The sequence below is a fragment of the Alexandromys fortis genome, unplaced genomic scaffold (genome assembly GCF_014885135.2).
Source record: "Alexandromys fortis isolate MF-2015 unplaced genomic scaffold, M_Fortis_MF-2015_v1.1 scaffold_18, whole genome shotgun sequence".
NCBI classification, from domain to species: Eukaryota; Metazoa; Chordata; class Mammalia; order Rodentia; family Cricetidae; genus Alexandromys; species Alexandromys fortis.
The window spans coordinates 3,020,725-3,035,469 of record NW_026067897.1 but is presented as its reverse complement, the minus strand read 5'-3'; the positions used below and the strand labels follow the sequence as shown (position 1 = coordinate 3,035,469).

The following is a 14,745-nucleotide window of genomic DNA, read 5'->3' as shown; positions in this document are numbered from 1 at the left end:
AATAACTTACTAAATAACTTTTTAGTTATAGAGTCTAAATAAATGGTAATTTTGAAACTATGCAACTAGTAGAATATCTACAGCAAGTACCTATGAAATGCAATGGTATATGTAATTATACTTTTCAGTATTATTAAATTATGTATTTTTTAATTTGTTGTTTTGATACAGGAGTTCACTCTGTGATCCAGACCAACCTAGAACTCACCACGTACCTCAAGCAGGGCTTGAATCTGTGGCATTTCTCAGAATTCCCACAGAAGCCTCCCAAGTGCTGGGATTCTGAAGGGTAACTACCACACATGACGTTAACTACTAGACTAATTATGGTCTATTGGGAAATGCTGTTTTGCCTTTTTCTTTTATCTTGTGTCAAAAAGAAGAAATGTCTGTGAAGTCAGTTCTAAAACCTTCTGCTCTTTCTTGCTACAAACATACTTAAACACTCTGTGACAAAATTAGAAGGCAGAACAACTAAAAAACAATAAACTATCTGTAATTCCAGCATCCCAGAGGCCGAGTTAGGAGGATCATTAGTGAAACCTTGCTTTAAATAATAAACAAGTAAAAACTGAGAAAATTATTAATTCATTCTGTGGTTTTCTTCTTTTTATCTATCTGGAAGAAAACTCTAATTTAATGAGTATTCTAAAACATTTAGTTGTCTAGAAAGAAAAAAAAGAGAGAATTTTTCCATACTTGTGTAAGCTGTATGTCTGTAACTTTAATCTGTGTTGTCATAAGAAACTTTGTGAGGTTTTTTTCCTAGTTCACCTGAAATGTATATATAATACAAATTAATGTTTACCTGAAAGGTTGCGTTAAGACAAGAACATGTAAATCTCTTCAAGTATACATATTGCTCTGAGCTATATACATATATACATATGCACACATATGTACTAAATATGTATTTTGTATATAGTTGTATGCCTCATAAAAGCAGAGATACATTTTGAGAATTCACTGTGACCGGTTTCACTGCTGTGGGTACATTATAACGCACTACCCAGACGACTCCACCATGATGCCCAATGTGATATAATATGATGAACAGTTTTATGTGATATGCCATTTCCATTGGCTGAAATATGTCATTATGTAAAGTTGTGTGTGTGTGCAATCACATGTATGTAAAACTTTTTGTGAAAATGCCAGTTCTAATCCAGCATGTCTGAAGTGGACCCACCGGTATGCCTGCTTCCCTAACTAGCTCCCTCAGAATATTGTTGCACAGAGGACTTCTCAGGTGGCAAGTCTGAAATGACCGCCAACTTTTGCTCCCTCACTCATAGAAAAGGTTAGTGATATGATAGCCATATTTATACAAGTACAAATCATTTTATGAAAAAAGCATATATTTCAGTGTGATAATAAAAAATATGACCTCCCAAGATTTCTATCCCAATCTTCAGAAGCCAGAAGGACGTATGCTCCATGGCAAGAAATAATAAATGCAGTAGGCGAAATTAAGCTCACTACTCGGCTGGTCTTAAAAATGCAATTATCTGTCTGGCTGTCTGGAGATAGCCGGAGAAATTACAACTTCTTGTAACTACAGAAGACAGAAGCAAGAGAGCAGGGCTGGGGAGATCTGAAGATGCCCCCACGGAAAGGCCAGGGGCTCCAGGAATGCAGGACACTTCTAGAAGACAGAGAATCAGGGAAATGAGCTGAAGCCAGGGAAAAGAAGCTCGGTCTCACTGACTGCTCCCGTGGGGTCTGGAAGACCTAGTCAGAGCACGGACCTCCAGAACTGTGGACTCCCTTTGTTCCAAGCCACTAATCCCGTGATGATCTCTGACAGTAGGAAGCAATATAATCAATAACAACTGGCCACAGAAGACAGGCTGTAAGAGTTGCGCCCAGAGGCTGAGACCTCACACAAAATGAATGGCAATGTTGGCAGATATTTTCTGCTAAAATACATTTTGTTTTTAGCTGAATACTTAAGATTAAGGTGTCATTTTATAATAGGAAAACTCAATAAATGTTGCATTAATGTAAGCAAGTGTTAAGTTAAACACAATATACTAATCGTGGGGCTCTTGCTATCATAAGAAATGGGAGAGTCATCTTATTATTTAAAAAAGTAACAAATAGAGTTTCAAAACTGTGTGCAGGGTCATGCAGGTGATCACACATGGCGCATGTGCTTAGGTGGAGCTCACACGGAAAAGCAGCCCGTACTGTCATCAGAATAATCATGACCGACCACCCTCTGTGTTCATTCTTATGTTCTTCAGTAGTGCAGAGGGAGGTAGGATAAGATACACCAATTAAGTCAGGTGTTGGGGGTGCATGACTTTAATCTCAGCACTCAGAAGGTAGAGGCAGGTGGATCTCTGAGTTCAAGACCAGCCTATTCTACAGAGTGAGTTCCAAGACAGACAGGAACACACACAGAGTATCCTTACCTTAAAAAAAAAAAAGATACAAGAACCAAAGAAATACACCCAAAATATTTTTCAATATTTGAAAAACTATTTTCTTGCAAATTTTTATATTCTCTTATTCCATTGTAAATTCAGCGATACTTCTATTTTCAGTTTCTTTCATAACACAGGAATATGGCACTCAGTCATGGTGTGTATCTGATAAATAAACATACCTCACATATATCAGTAGGGTAGAAGGGCTTTGGACAGGTAATTAGGAGTTGATAATCACCTTGAGTCCCTTTTGTTAGCTATGTGAGAACATATAACTAAACATAGACAGTGATTCTCACCTGTAGCAACATGGCGTCCCATACCGAATATGGCATAAATGACGGCTGGAAACAGAGATCCATATAAACCAAACACTGGGTGCACAGATGAGAGAATGGCGAAGGAGAGCCCTGTGGAGAAGTCCAGAGAAGTTAGGACCCTCATGTCCCAGGATACCGCACACAATAAAACAGGAACTGATGGGTCTTAAGTCAGAATGAGTATTTTCATTGTTCTACTCATCAGCAAAATGAGTACTAGCATTATTCTCCTAATCAAGGGGAAATTGCTCATCCATTCGTGTGCATATTTCAATTCTCAAAACCATGTGCTTTTGCACTACTGCTTTTTCTCTTGACTGCAGATAAGGAAATGGCGATCTGGAGAACCTTCTCTGAAAATTCCCATGATAGTGTTGAAGCCAGGCATCTCTAGGCACACTCGGATTTTAGAAGCATCTTCACATGCCATTCTATTTGTGCAATAGCGTCGGTGGAGTGGCAGGAACCGGAGTTTTACCACTGGACATAAGAGAAGTCTGAAGTGGATAGGGGCCTGGGCCTGAGGCACAAGCATAACGTAAAGCTAGCAGGGGGCTGCCTGGTGGACAAGCTATGGTGAGTACAGGAACTTGGCCGAGAACAACCCTGTCCACTTTCCACTGACTGAACGCTAGACCGTACGCCAACTGGAGGTTTTACAGTGGCAAAACACTCAACTTTGGTTACATAAAGTGCATACATACAGTATAACTCACAATCATTCTTCTTTATTTTTCACGGGTACAACTGTCTACACAGTTCGTATGTTACATCTACATAGAAAATTTTCCCATTGCTACTTAAACGACCATTGATGGTTTTAATGATATTAACACAAGTTCACTAAGATTTCCTGTCTGCAGCTGTTCTTGGCATCAGATCCTACCAGGGAAGATTCTGAGAGTCCATTTGAGTTTAATATTGAGCATTAAATTGGACAATAATGATATATTAAAATATGTGGAAGTTCTACCAATGCTTCCTTTGTAAAGCTTGATTATGGGTGATGGAATTTCTAAGTCTGATGAAAATAAATGAAAATTTATTACAGAAGGGCCAGCAGCAGAAAGGGCACTGGTATTTCATAGAACACAGTGGGGTGGGGTACCATCAGGCTGGTGGGAAGAACCGCGTTCAGGTGTAGTTCTGGAAGCCAGGTTGGCATTGGAAAGCTAAATGCCCCCACCTGTATCCACCAGCCTGTCTCAGTAGCTTCCACACAAATGACTTGGTAAGAAGCACGGTGTTTACGTCAACCCCATGGAGGACTTGCAAGCAGAGTGTGCTTTAGTCATCCACTTCACCAGAGCTGGAGAAGCAGTGGGTGGCACAGTGTTTGCCTAGCATGGCTCTGAGTTCACCCTCTGTGGGAGTGGGGAGTGGCTAGATAATAAAAGAATAAAATAATGTGGCCATGTAAACCAGGCCACCCTAATCTTTTAAATTAGTAGAGTTATGAAGGGGAAGGGCACCAGGCATGTTTAGCAGAAACGCTTCAATCCCTCTGGTGACATGAACGGATGCTAGAGCCTGTGGTCCGGCTGACAGGTTCTCAGTGTAAACCACTTGGGCCGTATTTCCACTACTATCTGCAGTGAGCAAACGTGAGCGTCGAGCTAGAGTCGTCAGTTTCCTCTCCCGCCTTCTGGATAATCACCTCTTGATTAAAAACCTAATTAGAAGAACATTCATCTCTCTCTTTACTTTAACCCAAATAAAACATGTAACAAAAATAGTTGAGAGAGTTCATTTCAGAGCTGGAAGGATGGTGCAGTGGTCAAGAGCCCTGGCTGTTCTTGCAGAGGATCCAAGGTTCATTTTCACCACCCACACTGGGCAGCTCACAAATGCCCGTAACTCTAGCTCCAAGGAATTCGAGGCCCTCTTCTGGCCTCTATGGGCACAACACACATATATATGCACATACACACAGAGAGATGCAGACAGAGAATTTTTTTAAAAAAATATTTTTTTACAAAAAAAGCTTCTCTATACCCCACATTTATATGAACTTAAGAAGAGAATAATCATAGAAAATATGTCTCAAAATAGTGTGAGGTTATTTGCTTCCTTGTTTTTTACTCTGCTTCATTGTTTGTGAAAGCTCGTTGGACAAGGCAATGTCTCTGGTTCTTCATATCGAATGCTGAAATAAGAGTCATGCATGACTGTGCCCAATTTAAGACATTTTAAGAGATCATAAATCTATAAAGTAAATATGAAATTTCATTTTTGTTGGCATTATTCTTCTTATAGAAGAATAACCTTGAAGGTCAGAAGTGATGTACACATTTCCTTTATTATATAAGACTCTTACACTTTAAATAAACCTTTTTCTTGTTAATGTAGCAGTGAGAAATAACCAGGTTAAAAGAATAAACTAATTTGATTATATGATGCTTTGCTACTTCAATTATGATTTTATAAGAATTACAAAGCCCAATAGCCATGCTCCTCACATATGTACTTTTACAGAGGAGAGACAGCCAGATCAATTTTTTCTGATTAGATAGATAGATAGATAGATAGATAGACAGACAGACAGATGGATAGGCACATTGATGGTAATATTGCAAATCAGTTTTCTCTAAGATAAAAAAAAAATCCAATTTGGAGAGATCATTGAGAATCAGGCTGTTCTAATGGAAGACAAAATGTTCCTGTAGGGAAGCTCATTAAAAAATCAGTTCAAAAATCAATAGTTCAAAAACCTTCAGAAAGTCCCTGAAACTAACCAGATTCACTGGGCCCTCCCCCTCCAACTTAAATGAGCATTAAGGACTGCTGAGAGGCATTCTCAGACCAGCCAATCTGCCTAGAAAGGGCTCAGAGCAGCTGGGTTGCCTAAGAGAGACCTCTCCAACCTGTAACACTGCCTGCAAGTGCCGCAGTGCACTCCAGATCTCTAGCTACCACGAGCTGTCACTCATACTGGGATATTCTTCTGGTGAGGCTGCTATCTTTGATCATGTCTGCTCCTGTAAATCACCCCATCCATATTCCTGTAAATAACTACATTGAAACTCATTGGTTAAGCAAGGTGAGCTGGAGTTTGATTTGTCATATTTTCTCCTTTTGGAGTGAGTAAACATTGGTGACATCTCCCCAGGAAGACACACAACAGATAGATGATAGGTAGATAGATGATAGATAGACAGACAGACAGAACTTAAAGACAGAAATATTCTAATTCTGGTTATTTTTAAGTCTCAGAAACCATATTCAGCAATGTGAAATACATGAAATCATATAAGTTTGATGCAAATGATTCCTAGAAGGCCTTGATATAAGCAATTCTTTTTTTGTTTAGTTTAGTTTTGATTTTTGAAACAGGGTTTCTCTGTGTAGCTTTGGAGGCTGTTTGTCCTGGAACTCACTCTGTAGACTAGGCTATCCTCGAACTCACAGAGATCCACCTGCCTCTGCCTCCCGAGTGCTGGGATCAAAGAAAGGCGTGTGCCACCACCGCCCAGCCAAATTTGCAATTCTTATGGATGAATGTTTTATAAGTATAGCAATGGTCAGAATGGTATAGAAGGGCAGAAAATACTCCAGTACTAGATTCTAGTGGTAACTCTCAGGAGGTGAGCCTTGGGAGCCAGGCCAGCCTTTGGAGAAGACCTGCGGTTCAGTGGGAAGCTATCAGCCCGCCTTCCTCTCCACCCCAGCATGCACTGAAAAGAGTTTCCTGGCTGCCCTTGCCCGCTGGCCCAGAAGGACCTGAGAACTGGCAGATAACCCAGTCTCTGCTTCTGCTTTTACGATAACCTTTGTCTGGGGTGACCACAAAGTGACTCAGTCTCTATGAGTAAGAAGGAGAACAAGAACTCAGATAGAGAGTGATTCTTATCCCTACACAGGAGCCGCACTTTGACTTCAGTTTCAGGGCCAGCCCTTCACTTGACACTGGTTGCCTCCTGCAACTGAGCGAACCTTTTAGGACCGCCACAGGTACTATGGTGACACCTGCAAAGCCAGTCTATTAGAGGCGCTACACTGTGAGATCTGTAGATGTCCGTTTAGTGACTCCACCTCACAATTGCAAGGCCAAGCACCTAGAACTCAGAAGCACAGCTTTGCCCGCCTCTGGTATTACAGTGCATTTCATAGGCTTTCGCATTTGGTTCTAAAAGGAACTAACTACAACCCCCCCAATACAGCTAAAACAGCTCACTCCCGGAAGAATGCACTGCCCCAGCTGCCGATCCTTATAGGATCATGGTTAGTTATCATGGTGGGTTGACTTCTGTCCCTCATATAAGTAAGTCCTAACCTTCAACTGCTTCGAATGTTGAAGAAATATTGAGACTACGACCGGTACAGACACTTACTTTAAATAAAGTTTTATTGTAATGTGGATCTGGGCTAACTCAATTCGAATGGTTTCACTTCAGTGAAGACTTGTACGGAACAAGAGAAGCACACCCAAACACCAGAGGAAGGCAGAAGGAGAAACTGGGTATTCTTTCTTTTTTCCAAAAAAAAAAAAAAATAATAATAATAATTACTAAGAACTGCAACAAAACACCAGAAGTAAGGAGAGAATCATGGTACCTACTCTTCTTCGTACTTTCAGAAGGATTTAATCCCACTGACACCTACACCCGGACTTGTAGACTTAAAGCTGTAAGACAGTGATTTCATGATGTTTTACCACCCGGTTTGTGACACTTTGCCGTGGTATCCCTATGGAAGATATACAGTGTCATTGTTTAGAGGAAGACAAAGCTGAAGACCTCAACCTCGCATTCTGAGCAAGGTCAAAATATTGCTCTTGATAGACAGCAAATATCAAAACCTTCAGGTTTCTAATCCATGAATCTGTGTAAGTTCATTTAAGTTTTGTGTTTTGAGTAAGTGTGGATAGGTTACGGGGCTAAATGTAAAAAGGCAGTCTTTGGAATGTGTGTGTGACCAGTGCTTAGAGAGGAAACCTCATTCCATCTTAACACATGATGCCGTAATTAGGACTATGCGCTCAGGACTCAGCATGGGGAACGTTAAAAAAAATGTAAGCCAAAGCCAAAGGGGAATGGCAGTGTAGGTAACAGTAGCCAGTATGTGGACGCATCGAGGACCTGACTTTCTACCTATGTAACGATGACTGTCTTTCATTAAACAACATCTTTCCAGTTTCTAGGGCCTAAGAAAGGAAATGGCAGCAGCCCATCAGGAATGTTCAATGACCAGGTCATAGGAGAGCCTGGCAGCTCCTGGTCTAGTGCTCACCTCTACTGAATCCACCCTGAATCTCTGCTACAGAGTTAATATGTGTGTGATTCGAGATATGTAGCCAGGCAACCTAAGGGTTTGCCTTCAGAATTCCTTCAGACTTAGGAGGCAGGGAATCCATCTCTTGGAGTAGGAGGTGCTGTGTAAGCTGGTTTTCCCTCTGCCTCTCCCCTTCCATTTCCTTTCTACCTTCTGCTGCTTCCAAACTCTCTTCTCTTTTCACCATATTTCATTTTTGCTTTGTTTTGGGACTGAATGAAAGCATCTGGACTATTTTAACGTTGAGGCAGGTAAAGATAAGGACCTAGAGCCACCACGGCTACACAGTCATTTCCTTTTCGGTACCAGTCTTAAGGTATTTTTATTTATTCACCAATTAGTTATGCTCACATTTATTTGTTATTTTTGTACGTGTGCAAGCACATGCGCATATGTACACATGTAAGACAGAGGTGGGTAGCGGTGCTGTCTTCCATCTTTTTTTACTTTAATTTTCGAGACAGTGTTTCTCACTGTGACCTGGAGCTTCTTAATTCATGACCCCAATTCTGCCGCTGGAATTACAAGCCCACACTAAAGCATGGTTGCTAGGGACTGGATTCAGAACCTAAAGCTTGAACAGAAGCAGTCTGTAGACTGAGCTATCTTCTTTTTGTTTGTTTGCTGAGACGGGGTCTCTCGAGATCGCTCTGGCTAGTCTGAAAATTCACTCTGTACACCAGGCTGGCCATGATGTCACAGAGATCCACCTGTCTCTGCTTCTCAAGTGCTGGATGACCTATCACATAAGTGCCCTCAAATCCCTTCTTCATTGTGCCATCTCAGTCTGTATTTCTACAGTGCACAGTGGGAAATGCCCAACTGGTATTTTAACTTCACATATGCAGTTGGTAGTAACATAAATATTATATGCTTTCTTGGCTAACTAAACATTAAGCCATATAACAAATGACTGGCTCCTAAGAAGGGAAAATATCTACACTTATTATTGAGTGATAAATAATACAATGGACAATTTGTGAGGAGAAAATGGTTAGAGTGATATTGAGACCATTTTACACAGAAGAAAAATGTCCAAAATATAGAATCCTAGCAAACTGTTTCTTTGGTTGCTGGGATAGAAAAATGTCTAATATGTTCCTATGATAGGAAAATGGTACTTCAGAGTGCACAGGATCTTATGACTGCAGCAAGTGCTACTATCATATCTGTAATTCTGAAAGACAGAAGTTTGAACTTTCAGGAGCTCCTTTACCCTCTAACTCCCTCAGTGCTGACTTGAAAAAAAAAATCCAGGCCAGGAAGTAGCATCTTCAGTCCATAGCTATACCTCTTTGAGAGTCAACACCATTCTCTTTGATGCTCCATGAGACACAGCCGACCAAAGGAGAGAGAACTTGCCTTCTGTTTAAAGTTAGAGTGATGGCATTGTTTGAAGAGAAAGAGGACGGTTTGATTGACACAAATGGGGTATTTCTGGCAAAGTAGCTGTCTTGCTGATCTATTGTGACTATGATCCATAGACCTGCTGATCCAAGAGACCTGGACAGGAGCTTCAGCCATGCATAGAGCTTCCACTGAAGAAACCATCTACTCAGGCTAAGCCAGCAAAGAAGGTACTCTTCCTTCTATGGCTTCTTGTTTGTTCCTCCATGAGAACTTAGCAGCCACAAAAACTAATTTAAGGGCTTCCATCAAATGAAAATTAATGAGAGCTGGACGGCAGCTGCAGGAAAATGATGGGCTTAGATGTGAGCAGAAGATTCCAGAACCACACACCATGCACACATACACATAGACACAGACACACACCCGCATGCGCGCACATGCACATGCACACGTGCATGCACGCAGACAGATAGATTTGCAAATAGAAAGACAGACAGGCAGGCAGGCAGGTAGACAGACAGATAGATAAAATAAAAATTAAAAAAAGTACAAGCCCTGGATGCCATCTGATGAGGGAAATTAGATAAACTGAGGGCAGCAGTCTGGTTAGCATCTAACAATGAACAGTGAGGAATTACCAGATGCAGAGAAAACAGAACAAAGGGGCGAGAAGGAAGCTGGGAGCACAGGAATGTGTCAAACCCACAGAAATAGTCTCCTGAAGAGGAGATGTGCCCTCGGATCTCATAATAGGCTGTCATGCCCGACAACAAGCCTTTCCTTGGCATACTGGATATGGGAACCAAGGAGAGACAGGGGGAGGAACCAAACAGAGAGGGAGCATGAACTAAGTTCTGAAATAGTAGAGAGGGGAGAAGATCTCACTGTCAAAGGGCACCGAGGACAAGAAAGGCTGAGCTTACTTTTTAATTGTGTTTAAGATAAAAATATCTTGAGCTAGATGGCACTTTTGTGAGTTATAAATTTTACAATTTTTGAGGCACTTACTAGAAAGATAAAATTACGATGTAAAATTAGTTGCCTTAAATCTGAGGCTTGAAACTGAAACTACCAAAACCAAGCCCAGCAGAAAAGCCCTGTGTTATGGTCTAGACAATGGATATTTTATACATGTTCCCAATCTATAGGCAAAATAGGAGAGAAAAGAACTATATCAAAGTTCTGAATAGCCAAGGAAAGTAAGGAGAGAGATAACTCATGTGAGAGAGAAAATATTGGCAAACCATACATTGGATGAAAGATTAATATCCAAAATATATAAGGAATTCATTTCAGTATCAGGAAAGCAAAACTTAGGCTGTGGGAATTGCTCAGTGGTGAGAACTCTTGGTGTGTGTGCATGATTTGAGGTCATTCCCCAGACTTCATGCGGAAAGACAGCTGTAGCCCTTCTAACCCCAGGGCTGCAGCACGAGGGTATGGAATCAGGGCAATCTCGGGATCGCTGACCTCCGTTATAGCTGCAGATTCCGTGAGATTCCCTGTCTCGAGGGAATAAGGTAGAGAATGACAGAGCAGCATACCCACATCCTTCTCTGGCCTCTGCGTGTACACAGCACACACATGCATGGCTCAGCTCTTAAAAGCATGTACAGTCCTTGCAGAGGAGTGAGGCTCAGGTCCTGGTCCCCACCGCAGGTGAATAACAACTGCCTGTAACTCTGGTTTCGGGCGATCTGACACCCTCTAGTCTTCTTAGGCACTGGGTGCAAGTGGTGCACATAAACTCATGGAGGCAGACATACACATAAATTGAATATAAACCTTTAAAATTAAAATGAATGAAGAACTAGAAAAGAAATTCTCTGATCAAAGACATATACACTGACTGTAATCTAAATTGCAGGCACTAACTAATCAGTATCTTGAGAGTGTTTCCTAGTTCCATTGAGTCTTGGATGTTGTTTACTTTAGGTTTTTTTTGAGACAGCATTTCTCTGTGTAACAGTACTGGCTATCCTAAAACTAGCTCTTTTGACCAGGCTGGCCTCAAACTGAGAGACGTGCCTGCCTCTGCTTCCTGAGTGCTGGGATTAAAGGCGTGTGCCACCACTGCCTGGCTCCACGTGAGTTCTATTTTAGCTCTGCCAGTGTCAGTATTTGACAAGATCCTTAGCCAAATACCAAAGAAACTAGAGGCATGGCAATGGCCTACGCCTAAAGGTGATACTGAAGGAATCTGTGTCGGGAAGAAATGACGTTCTCACTAGATTTCCATTAAAATATCTTACTTGGAAAATTTGACAAAGATGCATGAAAACCTGACAAAAGGAAGTTGGAAGAAAGGAAACTGTAAAAACATGGAAATACATGCAAAATGTGATACATGCGTTTCATGTCCAAGGGCACTGAAACACGAGAAGCCTCCCTCAGAGAGGACCAATCAAGAGAAGATACATATGAGAGAGAAAGCTGGATTCTAAGAGTTAGAGTATTTTAAATTCTATTATCAAAATAGAGTGCATTCCTTAAGAAGCATCCCTGGGGTACTGAGTAAAAGGGCGGCTATGACGGCATCACTTGTTCAAGCCATATGGGAAGAAGGCACATGATGAACATCACAGGCAGAAATGTCAGAATCAGGAGCACCCGCACCCATGGTCTTGGTTAAGAGCTCAAAGAATTGCCTCTACAAAGTGGAAAAAGGAATAGTCAAGGTTGATCGCCAACAAGTATTCTAACACACGGTCTAATACCAATAGTCCAGCTTACGTAAAGGGGAAAGATGGCCGGTTCATGACGGCATGCACACTTCAAAGGAAGCAATGACCTTTGCACTGGAGATGATGTATAAGGATTTTGATGAACACCTGCTACCACCATTCCTCGTACCTGCTGGAACTGCAGCTATAGAAACCAGGGCCTACCAGTATGTAATACACCACATTAAAATAAAAATTAAACACTTCATTTTAAAGTTGAAATGTCAAATGCATTCAATTTAATAGTAACAAAACACAAAGGAAAGTTGGTGGTGAAATTGCTTTTTCAAACAACTTTAAATCTCAAGAAATTATTGCTTGGAAATGAGTAAGAGGAATCACAGAGATTTCACCTTGATAAATCGTGTGAGTGTATGTGTGTGTGTGTGTGTGTGTACAGGTTCATGAATATGTGCCTAGCCTATGCATGTGTTCATGTGTGTGCACGTGGAGGTCAGAAGTTGATGCCCTGTGTCTTCCTCAGGGTCTCTCAATCAACTGGCTCCATCACATGGTCTGGACAGCAAGCTGGGGGTTCTTCTCTGTGCCTCCTCATTGCTGAGCTCTCAGGCGTGTGCTCTGTCTTTTTACAGGTGCACTGGGGACCTGAACTCGCGACCTTATGATTGCACAGCAAGCACTTGGCCAACTGAGTTACCCCCCAGTACTGACACTTATATTTCTTTTAATATTTCTAGAAGAAATGGGGCTTTGTTGTCACATTCATTACTGAATAACAACCATATTGAAGATTGCAGTGGAGTGCGGTGGAGCAATTGTTTCACAGAAAGAATCTATGGCACACATGAGACCATCTGTGTAAGAGGATACTCCTTTGCAGAGTGGGGTTGGATTTTCTTTTCAAAGATAGATTCGACACAATCATCTTACTCTCTAGGGCTTAATTTCCTAAGGATAATCTCGTTACTCCCAGAGAGGATTAGTTAGCTCATATGATTCAGGAGGATAAGTATTTTATACCAAACACTAAGGCCCTTATGAAAATGAGGAAATCCCCTAAAAAAGAGAAAAAGTACACAGTGCCAATCTCTTGTTGTGAGCAAAACGAAGCAGCCTCTGCCCGCGCAGACCATGGCATGCTGCCCCCCTCTGGGCTGATGTTTGTTTCCCTCCCAGGGCAATCTAAGTAAAGCTAACCTGTACACCCACTGTCATAGGAAAGCCTCACTTACAGGCACTTGTGGCCTTGCCATACACTAACTGGATGCCCAGAATGTCTCTCAGGTCCGCCAACGCTGCCAGCTCCCTAAACTCTAACTCAGACCCCTTTGTTCGCGGAATCCTAGAGTCAGATCTTGAGTTGTAACTACACTAACAAGTAGTTTTATCTTTTCAGTTTGGCCTCACAACTGATACTTGGATGATAAACTTTACACTCCTATTCCCAGCTGGCTGGGATTGTCTTAAATATTCCTTGCCGCGCACCGCGCCCCCGTGTCTGCACTCTGTGCGCTGGCACCCAAGTTCGGCAAGCTTCGAACAAGGGGGCTGGAGGTTAAAATACAGCCAGACGCAGAGACAGACCGACACACACAGACCTTCTTACACCAATACCAAAGCCCCAAGAATGCCCTCTTTATTGTGTTCAGTGGAAGATTATATAGAGATAGCCACACCCCAGCCAAACCCACCAGAAACCACTCTCCTTCCATCAGGAACTCCTGAAGGTCTCGTGCTCAGAGCAGCTGTAGGCACTCAGATCAGGGGTTACAAGAAATTCAGGATCTGGGATCTCACTGCTCCCAACAATTCCTGTGCCTGACATTATTCTTAGGTCCAAGTTCTGTCAATGTCAAAACACGGTTGTCACCTCAACGAGGGTAAGAGATGGTTTATTCTGGAGCCAAATATGGATGGCTGTAGCATAGGGATGTGGGTTTAGGTTGTTTCCAAGGTGTTAACAGTTCCATGGAGCTTTTGCACTCACAGAATAAAGAAAGCAATACATCTTGACACTTCAAAAACACTGGTAGGAACAAGAGAGAGGTGGGCTGTATCAGAGCAGAGAGACCCTCGGACACTGCAGCTGGCACTTGGGTTGGTGGAAGGTAGCTGAGCTACCGCTTGGCAAAGGACAACTACCGCACTATTTTAACATTACAAATCATTTACCTAATGGTCACACAGCAGTTAGGCCTGGCACAGAGAGAGACAATAACTGGCTATGAGGAGGGCCAACGATGGCCCAGATAACACAGCTCTAGGCCTGCAGCATTCCTAAAATTGCAGTCACTCAAGTTTGGATCAGTCAATCAGCCTGGCAGAGGTTCATCTGAAAATGCAGCCTCTTTCTGGGAATTCTCAGCTCCAGTTATGGCTTCTCAAGACAGTGCCAGGAACCGAAGTTCTCAGGTTCCCTATGCGCAACACCTTCCCCTTCCCCTCTCAGGAGTTAAAGTTGAACAGAGTGAAGACATTTCCTAGTAGGAGGGGGTCCACGTCCTGAGGGCATCTTTTCTCTCTCCTGTGATTGTACCGTGTGTTGAGTATGAAGAGAAGAGCTCACCTAAGAGCAAACTAACACATCTGTCTTGCATTTCCACAGCACCTTCGGACCTTGCCTTTATCAGACCTGTTTTCCCCAGCTCAGCCAGACTTGTGCTCCACCTGCTAGCTTAGCTAACAAGG

General features: G+C 42.1%; 1 protein-coding gene across 5 annotated transcripts in view; it reads right to left on the bottom strand.

The window, feature by feature from the left end:
* The window catches only part of Slc26a7 (solute carrier family 26 member 7), a 114,337-nt gene that overhangs the window by 87,330 nt on the left and 12,262 nt on the right, over positions 1–14,745 (bottom strand). For all 5 annotated transcript variants that reach the window (XM_050164316.1, XM_050164329.1, XM_050164348.1 and 2 more), the window contains one exon: positions 2,732–2,842. In XM_050164316.1, coding sequence (XP_050020273.1) covers positions 2,732–2,842 — 111 coding nt within the window. The remainder of the gene's footprint in view (positions 1–2,731; positions 2,843–14,745) is intronic.